This window comes from Lytechinus variegatus, chromosome 2 (genome assembly GCF_018143015.1).
Source record: "Lytechinus variegatus isolate NC3 chromosome 2, Lvar_3.0, whole genome shotgun sequence".
NCBI lineage: Eukaryota > Metazoa > Echinodermata > Echinoidea > Temnopleuroida > Toxopneustidae > Lytechinus > Lytechinus variegatus.
The window spans coordinates 70325481-70350087 of NC_054741.1; the positions used below are offsets into that span (position 1 = coordinate 70325481).

The following is a 24607-nucleotide window of genomic DNA, read 5'->3' on the forward strand; positions in this document are numbered from 1 at the left end:
GGTAAAATGTTCTATAATGGAACCCAACAATATACCAACAAAGAAATAACCAAATATATGAATTGTCTCAAAGGTTTTATGACTGGCTAGTGCTAGTTACTGTTATAGAATAAATGATATACTGAATGCATGTTTGTTTCATGACAGTTACATGTACACTCATGGCCGTACACAGCGGGGGGGGGGGCAGAAATTTCAAAAACTTACATTCTTTTACTAATAATTTTCACAAAATTCACCAGAAGTATGCACCAAACCCTTTTTTTTCACTTCACAAAATGCAAAAACGCTGATACAATGACAAGTTCGGTCGCTTCGCTCCCTCACATTTTTTGAAAAAGTTTATGCGTGCTGCCCCCCCCCCCCTGCAAAAAAATTTTGCGTACAGCCTTGTGTTCAATGTGCCTCTACTCCTTTTCAGCATACCATTATAAATTTTTAATTAAATACACACGTATTTGATCACATGTCCTTGTCAATGCTACCTTCAAAGAGTTGGCTCATAATTGCGTATTTTTCCTGTATCTCATGCGGTAGCAGTATAAAAATAAAGGTTATAAAATGATAAAGCTGTTTGGAAGTCACCCGCCCCCCCCCATTATGACTGCCATACATGACAGACAGTTGCAGTGCTCTGCAATCAAATCTATCTATAACAAAAGGTCATCTTCCATTCCATTACCCTTTGAAATAATTCTAAACAAGCTCCCGTAAGTTCTAACACTAAAATACTATCGCCAAATATGCACGGAAAATTCTGATAATATGAATTTGAAAGTTTACAGATTAGTTCGCAAAGCAATTAATGAAACAATTACATGTGAGCTTTGCTTTGTTCAATTGTACTCCATCATGAAGCAAAGAAGTTCATCCCTTTCGTAAAACTAAATACAATATGAATGCATAATTATGACTGAATACTGCCCTAGCTTATTTCATGATCCTTTGTCTTTTTCTCACTAATATATGTCATGATACAATGAGTGTGTATATATCGCCAAGCTAACAAATAAATATTGAAGACATGGTAATGAATAAATGAATATCGAGAATGAATACCTAAGTACTTTGAATGGAAAACAGAATACAGCAAGATAAAAATAAATAGAACACATAAGGCAAGTACGACTGACTACATTTGCTATCTTCTACACACTTTGTGTACTGTGCTAACACTGAAACAAGAAAATAGATTACAAGATTAAGTAAAAAGAAAATTATGTACAAATTTACACAAAGAGAAAGAAGAATACTTGTTTGAACCCATGTTACAATAGGATTTTTTTTCAAAAGAATATACTTTCCATATCAATGAAATTAAGAATTCAATAAGTGTTTGATACCAAAGCTCTTGATCATAGAGGATCCACATTTAACATTGGAAAGAATTAACGTACATGGCACATAAAATATGAATATATTTATAATATTGTTTGAGTTTGGTAAATAGCCAAGAACGAGCACCAATTAAAGCAGTTTCTTTATTATATTTCAAATTAATCAACTTAACATGTTTACATAAAGTACTTTGTAGTTCATTTTCATATAATGTTAGCTTTGAGAGATAACAGATTACAATAGAATAACATCAATGGAAGTACATATAGTTTACCACGGTCCAATCCCACACATACCCCCATTTGGGGAGGGGGTCAAGAATTAATTGAAGTTGGACATGATTTTTGAGATTCAAATCTTTCAAAATATGTTTCCAATCAATCAGATGCATGCAGTCTTACATGCAAGTAAACTATGTATTTATCACCATTTTCATAGGCTTACCAGCAATTGTGATTCATAAAAATAGAAAATTTATGGTAGTTTTGCACATGATTCATTGAAATAAAAAGCTATTTATTAAAACAGCAATAACTGGCAAGTAGGAAAATAGAGGGAATATTTTCTGTTTCCATATCATCATTCCATTTAATATCAGAATTCAAGTTAGGATTCACATTAATTTCATAAGAAAATTGGTTCAATATGGTATCTACCTTTTATGCTCACAAGTAGTGTAAAAGTGCAGCATAATTAATTTTGAAGATTTTGCTCTCAAGTTGCCTTAATCTTGTGATGTTGAGAATTGAAACATCATGAGGCAAGCACCACAAATAATATTTTTTTCACTTCACTGCCTTCTTTGTCAATAATAATTTAGGATGATGCCTATGAAAAATGGTGTACTAAAATAAGAGTGCTTGTATGCACTTGTTTGCAACAGTATGCTTTTGGGAATGTTACCAAATTAAATTTTAAAAAATAGACAAACTACAAAGGGTTCATTGGGAAAGAAAATGAGACATGGAATGATACAATGGACAAATCAATTGGTTTACATTTTAATCAATTTTGATAAATGAAGATTATCAAATTCATCAATCCATACCTACATCTTTAACTCTTTATTTGATCATTGTTAAATAGGAAAGCTCATTTTGTTCAATAAATACCACAAAAATAGAAAAATCACTTTAAAATTTCATGAAGACATGGTCTAGACTGCCATTGGAAGAAGCCACCTGGCTGCATGTCTATTACAGGCAGTGAATACGTGTGAATCACAGTGAAAAAATACGAGGCCCCAGACTTTATAATCCCTGCCAAACAGTTGTTTATTGCATTCACAGGACAACCTAGAAATGTAAGTGGATGGGGGATTTGTCTTCAAAAAGTCTTAAAAATCCCATTCCCCTTTCTCCTCCTTTACGCCATTCTGCAACCTTTGGACAGTGTCGTCCGCACCTTGCTTGGGCCTCTTACTTCCATTCTCTATACTGTCCACGGCATGCACATTTTGCTCTTCTTCCATGGCATTGTCATGAATGGCATCTTTAATGTCCTCCTCCTCTTCTTCCTCTACCTCCTCCTCATCATCATATTCCACATCCTCCATCTCCTCCTGGCCTTCCATCCAATCCTCCGGCTGTCTCACTTGGTACCTTCCTCTTTCCTGATTTGGAACCTCCTCCTCTCTGCTTGCATTCTCCAGCGCAACGATGGCCTGCTTCAAATCGTTCACCCTCTCCTCATCCATCCGTTCACGTGGCGAATCTTCCCGAACATCCCCATTTTCCCTTTCCTGTCGCAACCTCTCGTCCAGCACAGCCCTGCGGGACACCTCCTCCTGCATCAAGGCATGCCTGGCGGACATATCACTCTCTGTGTGGGTGTGGAACACCAAACGATTCTCCGGATCCACGTTGGCTGCTCCACGCTTGAGTCTCGAGCGGTGGTTATGGAACCAGTTAATGACAGTGGATGTTGGTAGATTCAGCTGTTCAGCTAAGGCATCTATGGTGGCCTGTGTGGGATACGGTTCCTTGTCATAAGAAGCTTTCAGACAATCTTTTTCTTCAGGTGTGAGCAAGACACGGGCACGCTTTGAAGGAGGACTTCCAACACCTTGAGAATTACCAGGAGACATGTTGACCATTACATATCTTCTTGCTGAAACCACAAAAAGAAAAGAAAAATGCATCACTATTTTAAGTAGGTAATCATACAATCATTTTTCCTTAAAAACAATGCTAGGCAATATTAAAGTAATATCATGTTCTCTCTAAGGTAGGGACTTTGAGACATAAAACATAACTCTATATTGTCATGACAGGATTGTTTGGATTACTTCCCAAATATCTATTTAAATCACTATCTTTAGATCCAACCATGATTACTGATAAATGTTACACCAACTCTAGTAAAGGACATCACTAACCTTTTCTCTTTGGCTTGTAATTCTTGACTTTGGCAATGCCTTCCAGGTCCTGTAACCAGAGGTACATTCTGACATAAGGCTCTCTTCCTTTCATGCTCAATTTCAGCCACATCTTTGGCTTTGATAGAAGGTCACTAACTGACCCCTGAGTCAGTCCAAGAACTGCTTCACCAAAGGCCTTCTGACCTAGGCCATGCTGCTGAAGAAGGTTCTTAACCTGCTGCGTTACAGCAAAGGTGTCTAGGTACTCTATCATTGCTGCCTGCTCATGTACAGGAGGAAGCTCAGGCATGGCGTTTGGAGAGGAAGGACTCTGAAGGTATGCTCTTGGTGAGGGCGTGGGACGAGGAGACGAAGGGGGCTGAGACAATGGGGCAGGAGAGGTTGTTTTGGGAGTTGGGGTGGAGTTGGAAGAGTGAGGGGAAGAAGTAGAACTTTGGTGGTGTGAGGATTTTGTGATATGCGTAGCTGGAAGCAATGGAAGCGGTTGATCTTCTACACTCGGACAAGGACTTGAACAATTGGAGTTCGGTGTTGTAGTGTCAGCTTGGAAAGAATTTGCTGTAAAAAAAATACAAAATGAGAAAGTACCAATCTTAATATACTGTGAAATAATTGAAATGTACAACATAAATCAGACATGTATTGAAAAGCAACCTTAATAATTGACAGAAGTACCTAAAACATTAAGAATGCATTAGGATGTAATACTATTGAAACAGGGTTCCCGCTTTTCAAAAAAATAAAATTCCGTGAAGAAGTTACAAAATTCCCTGATAATTATTTAAACCCATTCCCAGTTACGCATGTTTTTTTAAAGTTGTTGCAGAGAATTACAGGTATTTTCAGTATAAAAATAATAATGCAAAAACTAATCAGTACCATGCTAATCAGTAATTCAATGGATGTTGTTCTGATAACCAACAAAATATAACAAAGTCTGACTGACTACCATGCTTTCAACTTTTGGGCTGATCAAAATTCCCTGATTTTTCCCTCAATTGAGGCATTTTCCCTTGATTTGAGGTACTTTTTTAATGATTTTTCCAAGAAAAATAATTTTCCCTGATGGGCTGGGAACCCTGTGAAAGAGTTTACAAAACTGAACATGGCAATGATGCACAAACATGGCAATGATGCACTTTTAATGTAGAATTTATTGTACTTACACATATCAGTGAAGGAATAGTTTCCCCTGCGTACAAGCTCCTTGAGTTTGTCCATCCTTCCCCCACAATCAAGCCAGATTTTCATTCTGATAAAAGGTTCTTTCCCTTTGATAGTGAGCTTGTCCCATGTTTTTGGCTTTGATAGGATATCACTGACACTCCCCTGGGACATGCCGATGATGTGCTCTCCAAAGACCCTTTGGGGTATGTTTCCCTTGACGAGCAGTTCTCGCACCTGCCTTGCAATATCAACTGTATCAAGTTCTTTGCTGTTTTCATATTGATCACAGGACAGAGGTGGCAAGATCCTCTTGGGAGCTCTTCCAGGACCGTAACCTGCTGTCATGGCACTGTTGTCATGCATCATAGCATGAGTTTTGTTGATATTCTCTAGGGTTTCTTCAACCTTTCTGGCAATGTCTCCATTTAGGTTCGGTGTTGGAGGCTCTCTTCCATCACCCGATATAGATCCGAGAGACCGCCGCCGAAGGTCACGTAGGTGTCTCATATCTGAGCCCATGGACATATCTAAGGCTTCACTCTCGTTTCTTAGAGGAGTCTTTGGGGAAAACGAATGGGTACTGTCAGGACTTGAGCGCAGAGAGTGTCTGTCATGCTCCTCTCTTTCATGGGCTATACGCCTAGCATGTTCATGAGCCATGGCTTTCTGGGCTTCCATTTCTTGTTTGGCAAGAGCTAAGATGTTGTTGATGGCTTCATCTGAGGAAGCCTTGACAGGAGATGCTATGGCAGTGGGTCCTGGAGGAGATTCTTTACCTGAAACATGAAAAGATAATCTAGTTGCAACATGGTATCTATAATTTTGTTTTCTGTTGTCTAACAGGATTAAGTATTTTGTTAATAAAGATATTTTACATTTTAAATTCTAAGACTGCATTCTACATTAAATATAAAGAAACCAATAACAAAAAATATTCTACATATCTACCTTAAAGTATTTTGAGCATTACTAATTCCACTACAGTATATATTTCATCGATGACATATCAATTATTTAACAGCTAAAGCAAGCTTAAAATACATATTATTTACCTTTTTTCTGAAGATTAAAAATCTTGAGCCTCTCAAGATGGTGATGACTGGATAAGAACTGAAGCATCTTGATGAATGGTTCTCTTCCTTTGGCTGTCATCTTGTCCCATGGTTTAGGTCTTGAGAGCAAGTCACTCACTGAGCCTTGGCTCATGTTCAAAACCACCTCCCCAAACAGTCTCTGCCCTATGTTATTATCAGCAAGAATGTCTTTGATTCTTCTTGCAACCTGTACTGTATCCACCCACTGGTGTGACATGGCCAGTTCCCTGAGGGCTGCTTGCTGCAGGGCTGCCTCTCTGGCTGCCAGTTCTCTGGCCGCTGCTTCCCGCACTGCAGCAATTGTGTTGGGTGGTGTCTTCGAAGGCTGAGGTGGTTCTGGTGTATGGGAGTGGCTGGTGCTTGGGACAGGAGACTGGGACATTGGTGTATGCGGTTGATGAAGGTGTGACGGGGCCATGGGGTGGATGAAACCCATGTGAGGGGCAGAGGCCGCAGCAGCAGCAGCATGGGGGTTCAATGTCGGTGGCATCACAATAATAGGTTGGATGATCGGGGAACCCGGGACTTGGGTGTTCATGGCTGTTCGCTGGTGGTAAGCCGCTGCAACTTCCTGGCCAATGAGTGATGCAAAGGCTTGAGCTTGGGCCAGCCCTCCAGGTCCTACCCCACTCCCTCCTCCTCCTCCTCCTGCAAGAGAGATGAGGCAAAATGCACTAAGAGACCTAAAACTGTCAAGACTGAGTGGAATGGTCACGCTCACAATAGGAAGTACAGCAGTCTGTCTGCACATATTCTGTTTCAATTCATACGAGAGCTCTTTTGGCTTTAACTCGTTTCAAAAAGGGAGAACTGCTCTTGGTGAGAATATCTCTTTCTAAAATCTTTCTTTGGGAAAATTCAATGTAAATAACTCGAGATATTTATCTCAAGATAAGAGAAATATCTTCTCTTTGTTTTTCTTCTGTCTTGAAATTCGTAATCAAGACAGTTTTGATGGGAATGCCTCAACAAGTATTCTTGATAGAGGCAACAATAAATAAAAGAGAAAAGGAAATGAAAGAAAGAGGACAATGAGAGAGAAAATGCATTTTGCCTCTAGTTATTTGCTAGGAGTTGGTTAGGATTTGGAGAGCTGTTCCATGCTGCACCTCTATTGCTAACCGCACCATTCCAGTATCACTGTCTCAAGCAATCTGTGAACCATTTGAACGCTGTACAAGCATTACAACATCTTGGTTTCTCAATACATTTCTTCCACAAGGATTCTTTCCCCTCTCTTTTACATTTGCTTCATCTCCACAAAACTAACCAAACTACATTCATACAATCATGCATAACCTCAAGTGTTGGGTAAGTGTGTGCATAATAAATTAGTACATATGTAAATAGTAATAGTAAATGGTTAAAACAGCTCCATTACAAAAGTGAAATAGAATGAAAACAATGATATGGAATACTTTTGATTAATGCTTGACACTTAGTAATCAAAGACCAAAGATCCCTGAGAAAATCACACGAATAATGATGTAAATGAATCAATATGCCTCTAAGTTTAGGTGTTTGCGGTCATTAAGCCTTTGACAATATCTGGATGTGTACGATGCAGGGCCCTCTTGAGCATAAACGCATGAATTAGGGCACAACTGTAATGTGCCATTAAAAGCTACCTTTCCATCAATAACAATTACCATGGCGATACTGATCCACAGTTAATACCATTTATGTTAAAAAAAACTTACTAGTACCTTTTATGCAACCGGGCCCAGGTGCAATGGTTCAGGGTCCTGGATCCTGTTGCATAAAAGCTACTATTATAGTAACTTTGCCATCCAATGGTAACTTTCATGATATCCTTGATTCTGTTTGGTTGCTGAGCATTGTTACTATGATAATTACAAGAGGATGGCAAAGTAACAGAAAGTTTTATGCAAAATGCCTCAGGTCTGGGACACTATACCTCTGTGCTGAATAGAGATGTAAAGGATCAAATGAAGACTTACCATTGAGATCAGTATTGTTGACTTTGAGTGTGGTATTCTCCGTCTGAAGAGCCCTGTTCTTCTCTAGCAACAGCATCTCCAGGGACTTGGGTGGTAGGGCATTGCTTCCCTCGCCTTCATCCCTCTCACTGACTGATCCTCCGTCAGAACTGCTGAACTCAATTGACTTGAGGACACTCAACTCTCGTTTGATCTCCTCATAGTCACTCTGTCCCTTCAGTCTCTCCTCCTGTCAGGGAAAATGGAAATGATACAGTTCAAATCATTTATATTCACCTTTTTCTGAGTCTTTTCAAGTCAAGTGGTGCTTTGAAAAGGCAAGAGATATTATTCAAGGGCAAAAGAGATTTTCAATTAAATTTAATTCATACTGATTTTGATAAGAAATGATATACATCAAATCTTGTCTTTTACCAAAAGGCAGTCTGTTGACAAAGTTGTAACAGTGAGTATATTAGATGAAAACTGAGTCACCATGTAACACTTGTGAATTTGTCAACATACTGAAGCCTTAATATGTGCACTCATCATAGGATGACTAATACAGATGACCAAAAGCTGGACTTAGAAAAACAAGGTGTTTCACATAGAAAAACAAGGTGTTTCACACAGAGCTAAGTCTGACTACAAGTCATGTTTAAATGCCAACATACACACAACATCGAAGGCACAAATGTGAAGATGCATTACTATATGTCATGCAACTGGGAATTCAATGAAAACTTTTATTAGTCAGGATTAAATATATTTGAATACCCCCAGAAGTAGCTATAGGGCAAGAAATTTCAATCTTGCAAAAAATGTTGCCTCAAACTGATACCACCAAGATGCCGCAACTTTAATGAAAAGAGAAGGATATCAAGTTATTTGGGGAGCATACTTTGCTTTTCAGGACTGTGAAAGTTCTGCTGATCGGAAACATGACAAATCTAAAGATTGAAATAGCATAAATTCAAGAAAGGAGGGCGGGTAAACTCAATGACAAATGAACGTTCTCTTTCTTTATATCCTAAACGTATGACAGGAAATGGTGGATTTCAACGAAGCATGTGACATGGGGGGGGGGGTCCAATTCCCTTTCATATTCAGTTTTTACTCTGTAATAAAATTTACTTCTGTGTCAAAATAACATCATTACAGTTTGTTCATGTCAATTCAACTTGTTTTGGTAGATTCAGGTTTCAAAGCAAATTTATTTTTAAGCTTATATTGAACTAAATGTACATGTATACTATCATGTTTGGCCCATCTTTGTGCAGTTAGAGGATATTTACCTTCTTTAGGTGAAAGAATAACGCTTGTAAATTACAAACCATGTTAACAATTTCCAAGAAGTAATCAAAATGAATTTAATTTCATTTTTTGTACATAAATCAAATGGTTTCATTACAAATTACATCAAAAGGTAACAAAAATCGTGGTCATAAGCACAGCTTCATAGCAAGCAAGATTCACAGCAGCTTCTCCAATCCCCTATTATTTTATTCATGCAGAAATTGCAGGATAGGATGGCAGTGTGGCTCTGACTTTTCAAGCATCTAAAATTGTATCATTTTGTATTCTTGAACAATCGTACCAGTTTCTTAAAAGCAGTATTTCTTGCTGTCAGTTCCTCTTCAAGTTTCTGGATTCGTGCTGCCGTGGTCTCTCTGAGTTTGTTGCTTGATGCTTGAAGACGTTGAACATCGTCAACCAGTTGGGAGATCTACATGGACAAATTGGGACAGGGTCTTGTTTCATGAATTTATATGTTATCATTAGAAACAATTATTGAAGTCTTGTAATTTGACTGGCAAAGAAGAAAGTAACCATAGGTTCTTGGCACTTGTGATTGATTGAAATATCCACAATCCATGCGGCTATTTCCATGAAATAATCAACCTTTTTTGTATGTCTGACTCCAGTTTTCTTCACCTTTTCTTTACTTCTGAGTTGCTAAAGCCAAAATAATTTCTGAGCAATGCAGCTTTTTATATGAACTAGAAACCAAAGAAAATCATTTCAGAAAGATCTCATATGTAGGGAAATGGGAACTTACTTCACAGAATTGTCCACATAATCATCAAATTTCCATTTTATTTCATTTTTTTAAAAACTTATTTCCATTCCTGCTGTGGCCCTTAATTCCCCACGACTGAGTCACAAAGAGGGTTTAACAGCCATGGGGTGTGAAATACAAAAATAAATTCATTATCCATTTCCTTGTATTTATAGTTACAAGCACATGTCATACCAAGATCATGTCACTCTTAAATGAACAGAAACAAGTGAAATAATCAATAGAATGAAACTTGCATCACACCAGATATAAAGCATAACAGTTAAAGCATTTTACATTTCTAGATAAGATCACTGTAATATGATGGTTAGTAATTGATCAATAGTAAAAGAAACGCTATAATCTCATGTTATAGGGCTCATAATTCTTTAATACTGTTTCTTACCTCTTTCTCTTTAGCTGTAAGTTCAACTTCCAGACTAGACCTTGTTAGTATATCGATAGCCTGTTCCTACGACAACAAATAAAAGAAAAGATTGAGTGAAGGTAAGAGTAAAATAAAGAACTTGAGGGCTTTGTAACTTCTGCTGTTCCAGATGTGAATTGTAGTAATACCAGATAGAGGACCTGAATATCAAAAAGAATAGGTAAATCTATAGCCTAAAATACAAACTAAATGATGGGAATTGATTTGGTAATCCATTTCTTGTGCAGTTTCATGTCACTGCTGCTTTGAGTAGGTCTAGAATATGTTATTTTTATTGCATTACAGTTATGCTTTGCATCTTCTGAATCACTGTTTCTTCTTAACCCCCACCCCTCCCCCCTACTTCCCCTGACTGCCCTTTAAGTAACTTCAAGTAATGGCAGACTACACATCAATTTAAATAAATTGCTGCACAACCTGAGAATAACTGTCAGGGACTAGATTTTGCAACACTTTCCCTATATTACTGAATTCTTCCATCTAGCGTTTACTGGACATTACTATTTTAAATACAAAACCCTTGACATAGTATTTGCTATATGTATGACTTCTACCACTATCGTTTTCCTACTTACAACATTGGGGGCGCTCTGCATCTGTTCAGCCTGATGTAGACTCTGGTTAGCAGACTGTAACTGGCCTTTCATACCCTCAATAAGCTTCTCACTGGCTGCTACTTTCTGATTGGCTCGCTCTAGGTCAGTCATCAGTAGTTCCATCTCATCCGACCTGAAAAGAAATAAATAATTTTCATGTAATCAAGTAGTGCACAATAATTTTTTTGTTATTACAGTACTTATTCATTAGCAACAGTCAGTTAAAAAGAAATGTCAAGTGTGTTAACCATTTCAAAATGAGTTTGTACAGAATTCTATAAAATGACCACCCACATATCTGACTGTATAAAATATTATTTTTAATGTGACGAAGGATTCTGGGAGAAATTGTGACATTGCTGAGAAATGTAATAGCAAAACAAATATGAAATTGTGCAGTCTTTTTCCAGGCAATAATAATACAATGTCCCACATATGCTTATCTATAGTGGTGATATTTTGAATATATAATCATTTACTTTTTTTAGCTGAAGATTTGTGACAAACAAACTTGGTTTTACCAACTTACTGATATAATCAGTGTTCAATGCAACTACTGTCATTTATCTTTAAGACATTGATAGTTTGAGAAAAGGACATATTCAATGAAGGTATGCTAGGATTTGATTCATTTCTGGCTCCAAAAGTTCTAAATCATGCCATCAGAAATGAAAAATGTTTAAATTTTGTTGCCGGGAGTGTTTCATGAAGTGATCTGTGAGTTATTTTCATTGACAACTTCACTCTGAACTAATCAGATGCATGAATTTCAGTACCTTGTAATTGCCAAATGAAAAATCAGTGTTTTATGAAATGCTCCCCATATTTAGATACAAAATTTGTCTTACTTTGCAGCTCCCTGCTCATCATATTTGGCCTTGATATCAAACAGCTCTGACTGTGTGTTATCCAATGCTGTTGAGAAAAAAGATTATATAAATGTATGTATTATAACCAGCATGCATACTAATATAAACATTCATAACAGCAACTATATCAACTGTTTTAACATAATCATTAACCATAGATTTTCCTTACCAAACCCCTACATTTATACATGTATGCATACATATTCTTATGTACTGAAAAGTACTTAACTCCAGCATTTACTCGATCATTTGATGAGTGAGTCATCAAAATAGATTAAAAAGTCAGCAATAGATAAGATCTTTCTCATTTATAATGGCAAGCACAGTCTAACTAAATTCTTTTGTGTGCAGAAGCTTCAAACGCAGTATTTCTTGTGTGCTTTGAAATTAATTACACTTGGACATTAAGAGATTTATAAAAGATGTAAAAGAAATTCTGAACACCATATAACGAATATGTTTTGGCCAATCAATATAATGATCTACAGTACAGGAAAAGGAGGAAAAAAAGTGTCAACCTTAAATGTATAAAACAATATTCTTTCTAATTGTGAGGGAGTTCCCTAAATTGATACTTGTTTCAATAAAATACAAATGGAACTTTGTTTGAATAGAATTCTATATGAATACTTTCTACTTCCACACAATTCTTTAATACGATAAAACTTCCTCATAAGGAACAGAAGTAAATAAATACATACTATTCTGAAGCGTTGTAATCTTCAGTTCAGCTTCCCCAAGCTTCTTGGCAACCGACATCTGCTTCTCTTGCAGTTGCCTAAACATTGAATATGACAAAAATAAGAATAATTATAGTTCCTTTAAACCTCCGACTTTAAAAAGGTCTTAGATAAGATGTGTTTCATTGAAAACAAGGACTGGGAGTCTGGGACAATTCTTGAAAATAAATACATGTAGATCTCAGAAATTATATAAATATAGTAGCAATAAAAAAACAAGATCAATACAAGTATATTAGTGACATAAGTGACAATTTTATTCAAATTTGCTTCATTCCAATCATACTGCTTTAAAATCCTCCTCAACCTCTTTAATGTAAATAAACAGTTCCCTTTTTAGTACATGGAGGAGCTATGAGATACAAAATCAATGCATTAAAGGCAAAATCTGCAAGCAGTTTCAAGTCCAGATTTACTTACTTTTCTTTTTCAGCGAAATCTCTGTGAAGCTCTTTCTCCTTCTCATCAGCACGAGCCTGAGCCACCGACTCTGATCTCTCCTCATACTCTTTTAATTTTGTCTGCAAATTCTTTATCGTCACCTCTGCAACAGGGAGACAAAAATGGCAATAAAAGTAATAATCAACACAAATACATATGATGAGAACAAAAGGAGAATTATATTCTGAAACTAATCTGGAGGAATGAGATAGAGTTATAATTTACATCAATAGATGATAACGGACTTAAATCTTGCAATTTGTAGCCAATAGTGAAATTGTCACTATGTTTCTATCATTTGATATCAATAATAAGTTTTAAGAAACCATATCCTAGGACTCACATTATTACAAAGCTATTGAAGCAATGTCAGTGGATGCCCTTTGGACTGGCCATAATGTCCCTCTTATTGGCATTGAACATTTTATGTGCCCTATGTGATTTTCCCAATTTGTTCCGTAATAGGAATGTACCCTACAGACAAGTGGCCTTGCCCTAAAACACCAAATCAAGGCCTGGGGAGTGTTTCATCAACATTTTTTTCCCAACAAGTTGACAGATCAGACAACTATCCTTGATTCCGACTGGCTGAGAAACACTGTAAATATGGTAACTATCGGATAAAACAAGACTTGTCGGGTAAAATGTCTGACAAGCCCTTGCATGAAATGCTCCCCAGGGATCCTTACTAATATTTAGATGAAGATTCCTACTTTCTGTTTCTGGATGTTTTCAGAATTCCCAAATATAAATTAGGGGTATTTGCAAAAAAACTGATCATTCAAACTAACATTGTTATAAATTGTAATTCAAATTTTATATAACAGGGATCTGATGTAATATGGCTATTAAAGGGGAAGTTCACCCTGACAAAAAGTTTATTGTAAAAATAGCAGAAAAAATAATAAAAAATATTGCCGAAGGTTTGAGAAAAATTCATCAAATAATTAAAAAGTTATTAGAATTTCAATTATTTGATTTGTGACGTCACATGCGAGCAGCATTCCTACATAGCGAATGGTAAAAAATCTATGAAATGTCATTTTCTCAGAAAACTGAAAATGGTTTTCACTGTAACTTTTGTATATCAATAGACAAATCATTTCACACCCGATCATGAAAAGAAAAGAAAATCAAGTCATAAGGAACCATACAAAATTTGAAATTCATACATTTTATATTACATAACACATGGGGCAGCTGCTCGTTTATGACGTCACAAATCCAAAATTTTGAACTCTAATAACTTTCTCACTCTTTAACGGATTTTCCTCAAACCTTCACCAATATTTTTTACTATTTTTTCTGCTATTTTTACAACAAAGTTTTCTTCAGGGTGAACTTCCCCTTTAAAGCCCAGGACTTGATACAGTAGATGTATATCGGCAATTAATGGGACTTTTGAGAAGTCATACTTCTTGCTGTTTTCAAGGGGGGGGGGGGGGGTTCTTCAGAAATCAAAATTGATTTATTGATTTAATGACTGAAAGGTTAATGCACTACATTTCAATATCCATATTGATTACCCTTTCTCACTAAATTTTCCCTCTGATACAAACCAGGGTCCAGCTATACATTTTTCTTTAGAAAATAAGTTTAATCCATGAAGTATGTGGCACTGAAAAGTTCATGCACTTTGAAAAGTTCAGCCACTAATATGTTTTTCGGCTTTTGTCATTGAAAAGAGTAATGAATTTATTGATTGAAAAGAAAGAATAATTAATTAATTGATTTTAAAGAGCATGTATTGATTTATTGATTGAAAAATAAAAATACAGTATATGTACCTTTTTAGTTTCATTATTGATATTTTCACAGACAATTATAGGCCTGCATACAGACAGGTACAGGGGGGGGGGAATAGACAGTTCCACGGTTGGAAATGTTCAGAGATGAGAAACAGGTGAGGGAAAAAAAGGAGTTAAGATTTAACATTATTCTATTTATTTCTAATACCCAATCACATTATAAATTCTTCAAGGAAATTTATAGAGAAAAAAAACCCAAAGAGTGTGTTTTTCCTCTTACAATAAGTGGAATATCATTTGAACAAAACAAGATAGAGACTTCGATTCCAGAGCCATGCGACAATACAACACATAGGCACCCATAGTAGGCCAACTCTCCTGCTTATTGCATTGATCAGAATATCTGATGTAAAAGTGAAAACCATGAGCATCGATCCGAGGACCGCACAGCTGTCGCCACAAGCCATTCACAGGCCAGTGTTCCATCAATTTAATGATTATGCAGCAACAAGAGCCCAAACCCAATACACTGGTTATTGATCAGAATCTATTCCATCTTGCGCATGCAAGCGGAGAGAGAAATCAATACTTGGAAATCAATGAAAGAATCCATACGAGAATCGAAGCTGGAATCCATAATGGCTCAAATCAATAATTTTGATTAGCAATGCAGGGCCTCATGATAAAATAGCCTGTACAATCATTCACCATATGAACAATACAGTGTCTAATGAATAGAGGCTTAATCAATACACCATGATCAATGAAGACCAAATTTCTTAAGAAACCCAAAAGGCTAAGGAGAAATTCTGTGAAAAGCATGCCAGGAATAGTAAGGTTCTGGGTTGATAATCGTTACCCTGTTTCGAAGTCAATACTTTCTCTTATCTATATACATAAGAATAAATATTGATTTACAGCTTGCAGGAATAGAAAGTAATTTCCTGCACTTAAATTGTATATTTGTCATAATACATAAACCCTTAATGTGATCCAAAAATGATTTTAATCTTTTTCATTTCAATGCTAAAGCCAGTGTAATAGTATGTTTATGAATGCATCACATAGAAATAAAGTGCTAATGTACTATTATTATCATTATCAATTAGAAGAGACAAAGGAAATCAAAAGTACAAATCAAATCTGAAGTTTCAATAGCCGGAAAAAAAAATTCAAATGAAGACATACTGCCTGTTACTTAGCAAAATTTCATTTTTTTTCCAACTTTAAGGGGGGGGGGGGTCTTAGAATTTCAGACTAAATATACACAGAGCACTTTTATTTTACTTATAAAGGTACATGTAGGAAGCAAACATTGAGTAAATGCTTCATAATCAATTGAATATTTCAAATGGTGATTCGAAATCAAACTGATCAAGAGAGGCATTTCTTTTTCCTTTTTTTTTTCCTCAGTAAAATGAATTTCCTATCGGTTAAAAAAAGAAAAAGTAGGGGAGATCGGGTTAGTTGGAATGCGAGGTAAGTTGAAACATTCAATTTATTGCTATTAATAATACAACACTGTTGTATTATTATTGCAATAAATTGAGAGCAGTTACATGTAAATGTAATAGCTAAAAAGAAAATCAATATAATGGATTGGGAGTAATATATGTAGGTCTGATCATTTCAATACAAACCAGATGGAACAAACAAATAACAAAATATTGCATCAGCACCTTATCTGCAAAGTTCTTTCAAGTCTTCTTAGATCTCAAAGTAATGTAACCGTGTTCTGCTTTGTTTGAAGATAAGACAAACATCAGAGTAAATAATACCCATTCCACTGATGATTTCAATCAAAAGAGATTAATTATAACTGAAAATCAATGAAATTCGTGAGGAAAGATTCCTATATGTATGCTTTATGTAAAAAATTCTTAAAATATCATATAATTTCCTATCTTTTTTCTAAAGTAAGATCATCACCTGATACATGTTAGAACAATCACATTCTTGGCAATGACTGGATAATAGCCAAAATCAATATAATGGATCGGGAGAAGATAGGCCTAATCAATAAAAACTTAATGCAACAACAAACAGCTGAATATTGTGCTAAAATTCCCATCATTTTAAACTCCTTGCTGCCAGTGATAAAAACATGAATGTTATATTGTGAACGATATGATATAACATGGGCAAATGCATATTTACTTTCAAATGCTAGATCATCTATCATGTGTGGTACATGTCAAAAACTTGCATACATTGTGTAAATACTGGAACATAAACTATTCAAATTATACAAGTTTAAAGAGTAGGTATATAAACCCAGTAAAATAGGAAATATTTCAACTTATTATTTGTGGGCGAATTAGGTGTTATAGAAGGAACTAAAACTTATAATGCTTATAAATAAGTTACTGATAATACAGGTACATGTTTATTTTCATAGTATGCTTATGTTTAAAGGTTTATCAGTTCATTTATTTTATACTTAACATGTGCAGTACGAACAATATACAAATATTACAGAGCCAATACATATATACTAGTGCAAAATATGTTTTAAAAAATTATTACCGGTACAATATAAAATTAAAAGCAAAAAAAGGAAGAGCTAGAAAACAACATAATTCATTATCACATACAAATTAACTGAATTTCCAAAATAGCTGTGCTACCAAGCATGAAGTCAGAATAAACAAGAATATATAGTATTCAGCCTATTCTTTGGCAAATCCATTGTCCTGTATAAAGATTCAACTGTAGTTGACCCAATGATTGCAATAGGTAGGTCTGATTGAAAACTGGAAAAAAAACTCTTTCCATGTTTTCATATTTTGAGATACAGGAACATGTACATATGCAGACCGTTTTGAGTTCTATGGTTTCAGTCTCTCATACCACATAATGGCAATTTCCATTATCTACCATCAAGTCCATCATGATAAACTGACTATACATGTATATGATGAAATAAAAAAAAATAGTTGTCCCTTGTAACTTGCGATTCTAGGTGTTCATCTACTGGATTCATCTGATAATGGCCTAAAATCAATCCTTTTGCATTACTACTTGTGATAAGTCTTCAAGCCAATATAAACATCTCTTTCTTATCTCATGCAAAATATTGCACATCAAGCCAGGTTAACATTGATCTAAAAGACAGGTCGATATTGAGATGAAAACATTTAGTTATAAGAATTGATTCAGAGATCACTCAATAGATGAAGGTTTACAAAAACAAACCTGAAGATATTCTGAGATATTAAGAGCCGCAGAACGATATCTTAAGTTTCCATCACCAAAGGCAAAGTTTGTGGGAATGACATACATTTTTATCCAGGTTTCAGGCAAAAAAAATCTAGTTTTAAGATAAATTCTTCCTTCTGAATACCCGAATTCAGATATTGCAAGTTAAATGGAATGGAAGAAATATTACTCTAAGTCATTAGTTTGAGTTATCATGCCTACAGGGAAGGGGAGAACAAATACTAGAGAAGTCATCTTTTCTTTTTAGAAATCTAAGTGATTATTATGACAGACAGCAATATTTAGTTAACCCATTGCCTAATGTAACCAGTTTGTCCTGTGCAAAGTCATGGGAATAACAGAACTTGTCGGTCAAATGATTAAAAGAAAATATAAAACTAAAAGCTCTCCATTAAACATAAAAATTGAACACTTTTTAACATTGAAACATGACAATCAATATTGAGAGCAGATATTATGTCTATGTTTTTATCTGTATTGTTTTTTAAATAGAGACTATTAACTGATTCAAATCACAAAAGTTTCATTGATTCCAAATTACTGATATTAATCCTATACTTTTGGTTAATAATTATGAGAATCAATTTGAATTCATAAACCTTGGAATGAAGAACGTTGAGAGATTCAAAAGCAGAATGAGAAGATATCTCTGCCATGATACAAAGTCTCGGAGAAAACAAAGTACATTCCTGAAATGTTATACAAACAAAACGAGAGCATTTATCCACTCGAGCATCTTCCACTTGAGTGTGCGTCGCAGCAGCCAGGATAGTTGGGCTATCACATGTTGCAAGCACACTCCAGAAAGAACAAGAACCCCGAAAAGAAAACTGGTTTTCGGTCGAGCAGACGAGACGGCCGGGCCCTCATACCTGACTGGGCTTCATCCCTCCAGGTGGTTAGGGGGATGATGTGAGGTAAATGATGCAGCATTGCCTAGCAACGTAGCTCAGTATGAGCATCTCAAATGTCACAAATAGTACAGGGGATGATGCACAGAGAGTACATATTGGAGTACATTGACCCAGCATACCTGTTAATACCTGTCCGTCAGAGGAAAGTTTTATTTTTCTTAACTCGTGATGATTGGCTACAACTTTGCTTTTAATATTCATATCTTTGGATTTTGGATGGAGAATGGGAATTGTAAAGAGGTATTTGTGAAATTTAAAATTGTGGTTCTCACATACATGTAGAGCGAACAATATTAACAGGCTCTCACTACACATACATGTACAAAGATCAAAGTATTTCTAGTCAAACAATGTTGTATGACTTCCCATCAATAACCACAGAAGCCATCCTCCCTGACAGAGTTAGATTCACATTGACATGCATTTGCCTTGTGGATCTATATTCTTTGATTAAAATTAATGATTCAATGATCCATGGTTGGGACCTGTCAATAAAAAGTTAATTTCATCCACGCAGAGAAACATGGGAATTGATTAATAGCATTTAGACGGAAGACTTTGGAGTTCTAAAGACTGATGGCTGCTATTCATGACATGATTGATTGGATGTGTTGTATTGATACATTGATGGATGGGGAGTGTGATTGATTGGGGGAAAAATGAATGGATGGCAAAAACTAACGAAAAGTTAACTGAAATTGCCTTTTAACTCTAATCAATCCTGTATTGTAAATATGTAAAGACTGTGTTGTAACTTTGTCCACCTCTCTATATAAAGAACAACTGCCTCAAGAGACCAACTATAAATAAGACAAAAAAGCAGTTATCAAAGAGGTCACTTTAACATTCACGTACTTGCAAAGCCTTTGAATCTTCAAACACAAAACCAAATGCAAAATTCATCAATTTGTTTCCTCCCTAAAAAGAATTGTATTGCACAAATTTCTTTTTAAATGGGTCAAACCTGTATCCTGTTCTGTTTTTTTTATAGTAAATGTGGGAATAAATTTGAATTTCAAAACCATATTAGTCAACGTTCAGCATCCATACCTTGATTTTTAACTTCAGCAAACTCCTTGTTATATTCTTCTAATGTTTCTCTCAGCTTCTGATTTTCAATCTCAAGATCCTGTGCTTTTTGAGCCCTCTTCTGCAGATTGACGCAATATTCTAATACTGATGTAGGATCTTTGGGGGAAAATGTACACAAAAAGAATAAACATATCATGAGTGAGGAAGACAGTGTTGTCTAATATCAGCCCTCATCAAGAAGGTGCTTGGAATGTTCATGTAAGAGTAGGTGACTGAGTATTGTATCACCTTACTTTGGAGTCAGAAGGCACCGATACATGTAAAAGGAAATAATACAATTTGGCACTGTCAATGTGTCAGCGAGCTTTAACAGGTGAATGACATTGATCTGCATTCATCCGTTAAAAGATTTATACTCAAAACAGAACATCCAAAACTCTCAACTGGTGCAAAATGGCACAAGCCTTCATACTTTGAATAAAGATAAATATGTGGGCATGCTATGTATTAGAAGGATCTTTGAAAATGAAATTCCGCTGCGTTGAACTTGAACATGAGTAGGACCAAGCCGCCCCCTTCATATGCACAAAACTCATCTATCATTTGTTGATTACCCAACAACAACAAAAAACCCATAAATTTCACCGACTTCTGGATTTATATTGACTTATCATTCAACAACTATAAAGTAATCTCATTTTACTGCTATATCCATTTACATATTGATAATGAATAATGTACAGCCAAGAATAAATTGAACATAGGAATGCATCAATACCTGGTGTGTCAATGAGTTTCTTGTAGATCGATAAGAATGCTCCTTCTGCCGCTTTGCTCCTTTTTGACAGAGAATCAACTTCAGCTTGAAAACTCTTTAATAATGGAGCAACCTGTTTGCGTACATCCTGGGGGTGGGAAGGGAGAAGAAAATGATTTTACATTTAATCTGCCCATGCTACACAATGATTTGGCCCATCCTTAGGGCAAATTCAACGGGCCGTATTCTGAACACTGGTTTAACTTACATATACATGTACACCGTGGTCTAAAGTTGTGTTTAACTATGGGGAGCCAAATATGGCATCAATCTCTACGTGATCATCAATTTGGCATTAAAATTTTTTTTTAAATTCAACATGATAAATACAATAGTTTTCTTCCTCATTAAACCATGGGAGAAATCCAATACACAAAAGAGGCATTCGTACCACACCATATTTATTCTACACACTGGTAGCTTCCCATAATTTTAGCCAAGACTTTATAGACCACAGCCTAAGTTAGACTGGACTTCAAAATATGGGCAAACAGGTTTAAGGGGGTAAATCCCTATTATAAAGTTGCCTACATTTTTTCAACCAAGCCCCCATCCCCCCACAGATAAACTATACATATACACTGTGTATGCACAAGTATTGTGATATCATTCTAATAATATAAATTATTTCAAAATAGTATCTTGATAAACAAAACATAGATATCGATTAAATGCAACATTAAAGTTCAAGTTCTGAAAGAATGGTCAGATAAACCCCAAACCTCTCAAAAATTCAAATCAATCAAATTTTTATAGCATTAATGATATTGGAAAATAAAGAAATCATTCAATCAAAAGAGAATTTCTATCTGTCAAACTATTGTTCAATCAGTCAACTTGAGTAAATTTGATAAGAAAAGACAGCTAATCAATCAAGAAATTAAACAAACATTAAAAACCAAGGTAACTCCAAAGCACATTATCACCTACATGTACTTGATCAACGATCCAATTACATACAAAATAACATTGATTATCGTCTTTTTTTGGACTGTTAAGCTGACAAAGATAAACAGAATAATAATTAATATACATTCTTTAGAATTAAAAGAATACAAAATTGGGTTGAATATCAGGGCAATATCTAGTCTACAAACATAAAAATCCTTTTTTTTTCAAAGTCACTCTAAATAGCAGCTCCAACTATAGTAAACTCTGTTAATGAAATTGCAAAACTGATGATGCATCAATGCATGAATAATGATCAGTAAAGCCAGCTACACTGTTATTTCTATAAGATGAATGCAATAAACTAGATTACCTCATCTATCAGTCAGAATTACACCCACAAATATGAACAATACATGATCCAAATTCTTGTTCAAATGGTGAAACGTGCTATTTTCATTTTATGGTAGGACTGTAAAATGGCTTTCATTGTTACAGCAAATTGGTTAAGGAGCTTCAAATCAATTTCTTCAATTATTGCCTATTTATAAAAAGAAAAAGGGTCATGTATGGACAATACAAGTTTGATCACTTGCAAAGCAAGATCAGAATTATGATCATAAATTATCATGAAAAGTGATAAAATTGTGAAATGTAAATATGGAATGGGTGGAGCTCAAACTTTAAGTCATAATCTTTGTCAATATACATGTACAATAAATAATGGAGACACTTTCCAATGGAAAAAAAAAAAAAACTATTCTTATTTTTTTATACTTTTCAAATTTTCTATATTTACAAAATATGAGAAAAAAATTACCAAACTTGACTCAAATGAATTTAATTTAGCATATTAAAAATATCCTCATCTGTATTTTTTTATCCAAAGAATCCGACTCATTTTACTTTTATATTTTGTTTAATTTTTTTATTATTTTTTTTTTTGGGGGGGGGGATACAGATCATGACCATATGTTAATGATTGATTCATAGCCCTAAATATTCATTTTAAAAACATGACCCATGGTAATTTTTGATGCACATAACAAAAAAAAAATATGCAAAAAATGGAACAAATATTTAGTTAGAGACATACCTCTGGTGTGTTTTTCTTGAATTCCCTACTTTGTTCAACCAGCCTCTTTCTTGATGTGTCACTTTCATCTTGTCTGTTGGCCAAGTCTGTCGCTGTGTCGTCTAATTCTCTCTACATGATAGGAAACAAAAAGAGTGAATGTTGTAAAATGTATAAGATGTCAAATTAGGGCCTGCAATTTACTTGGTTTTATGTTTTCATTTAAGTCTAATTTTCCAAGGAATCAAAAATAGTTTGTGGTTTTGAAAATGGCAAAGTTCTTGTATTCGCATTCAATGTGGCAAAAATGCATCAGATTTGTGCTTTAAGGTTCAGAAACTTTGCAAAAATTTTATGAGATCACTTGAAGTCGGTTTACATCAGTGAGCAGGGGCTTTTTTAAATAAAAAGCAACTCTAAGTAAACCCTGTGAATGACTAGCAACGCTTACAAATATTTTATGCATGCTTTACATTTTATAATTTATATGTGCAGGAGTTCTGCCACACCTTTGATGCATGAAATAACTGTAGGACTTAAACAATTTTACTATTTACACATCTTCGCCAAACCTTCTCAAAACGTCTGTGAGCCTCCTCAAAACCAGGTTTAGGTTTTCATAACAATTTTGAAATTTTGAATGCTACAAGGATCCAGACTCAAGAAACCAGAATGATCAAGCAGCCTGGTCTTCATGGATGCTTGCCAAATACCAAGCAATAAGTGGCCTTCTTTGAAGCAGCTACATGTACATTTAATACTAGTAGCATTTCCAGAAACCAAACTGTTAATGAAGAATACATTTGCGTTAATATACACGTTGTTGGAAGTAATAACAGGAAGAAATCAATCATGCCAACCAATTTAAACCATTAAATCAAGACAAGTCTACCACATGATCCACATAACTAAGCACTCTTCTTCTATTACATGGAGAACGAAATAGGGGAAAATCCCTCTCCAGTAAATAGGTTGAATTCTTGAAGACTACCTCAATGAATTGCTTTTAATTCCATTAAATAAAATTGGGAAAAGTTTTCTCATAATATATATCATTCATTTCTTGCACTCACACTCTCTCATCCAAATTGAAATTCAATTTATTTACCTTACATTCATTTTTTATAAGTGAAAATAAATGTTCTACAACTCACTCCTAGAACCAAGGGGATTTTATTTTTTGGGGGGTGGAATCTCATTTTGATGTCAAAATAAGTGATTACAAACAGGACTAGATATCGACAGGAACCAACTTACATTTAGATGACATGGGCCCTTTAAATTAAAAAATATATAATTTCCATAAAGAAGGTTCAGAAAATGGTAGAATTCCCCTTCTTCAAACACCCTAATCCCCCACACCCCCCCAAAAAAAAAATGCCAAGGTACTCAATTTTAAGTATATTGTACTATGAACACCTATACGTTATTGGATTGGTTTGAGATGTGAGCGCTGTAATTGGAGTAAGATTGATGGTGTGAAAAGTGCTGGAGGGGGCTCAGCTGTTCCGAGGCAGTAGCCATTTTTAATCTCAACTATATGTACATGTATACTGCAACTCGACTTATTGGGAATAGTACTCTATAGAAACCTCAAATTGTGAAACATGAGTGTTCAGAGAGTTCCACATACATTAATCTAGGTTTCTGTAATTCTGTATCATAACCTTCCAACTTTGAAACTCTTGACAATATGTTTGTTGACGCAATGCAATCGATCACTGCTAAATTTATATTCAGTCTCCTACTAGCTCAGTTTAAAGAAAGAAATTTTCTTCAGAAACTTGTTATATTCCCTTGTAGAATCACTATAAATGTGCAAAACTTTTCACTTTAATAATG

At 35.2% G+C, this 24607-nt stretch overlaps 1 protein-coding gene across 2 annotated transcripts in view; it reads right to left on the reverse strand.

Moving 5' to 3' along the window:
- Nucleotides 1-383: 383 nt before the first annotated feature.
- LOC121408856 (homeobox protein cut-like 1) overlaps nt 384-24607 on the reverse strand; it is a 38610-nt gene continuing 14386 nt past the window's right edge. Inside the window, exons 2-15 of one of the 2 annotated variants that reach the window (XM_041600532.1) lie at nt 22787-22897; nt 20764-20890; nt 20004-20141; nt 13052-13175; nt 12593-12669; nt 11871-11937; nt 11002-11155; nt 10385-10450; nt 9517-9645; nt 7941-8169; nt 5938-6624; nt 4885-5661; nt 3716-4276; nt 384-3447 (exon numbers count right to left, since the gene is read on the reverse strand). In XM_041600532.1, coding sequence (XP_041456466.1) covers nt 2675-3447; nt 3716-4276; nt 4885-5661; nt 5938-6624; nt 7941-8169; nt 9517-9645; nt 10385-10450; nt 11002-11155; nt 11871-11937; nt 12593-12669; nt 13052-13175; nt 20004-20141; nt 20764-20890; nt 22787-22897 — 4020 coding nt within the window. In that variant the 3' untranslated portion in view covers nt 384-2674. Of the gene's footprint in view, nt 3448-3715; nt 4277-4884; nt 5662-5937; nt 6628-7940; nt 8170-9516; nt 9646-10384; nt 10451-11001; nt 11156-11870; nt 11938-12592; nt 12670-13051; nt 13176-20003; nt 20142-20763; nt 20891-22786; nt 22898-24607 lie in introns of both variants that reach the window. The other variant, XM_041600531.1, reaches the window with a different exon arrangement.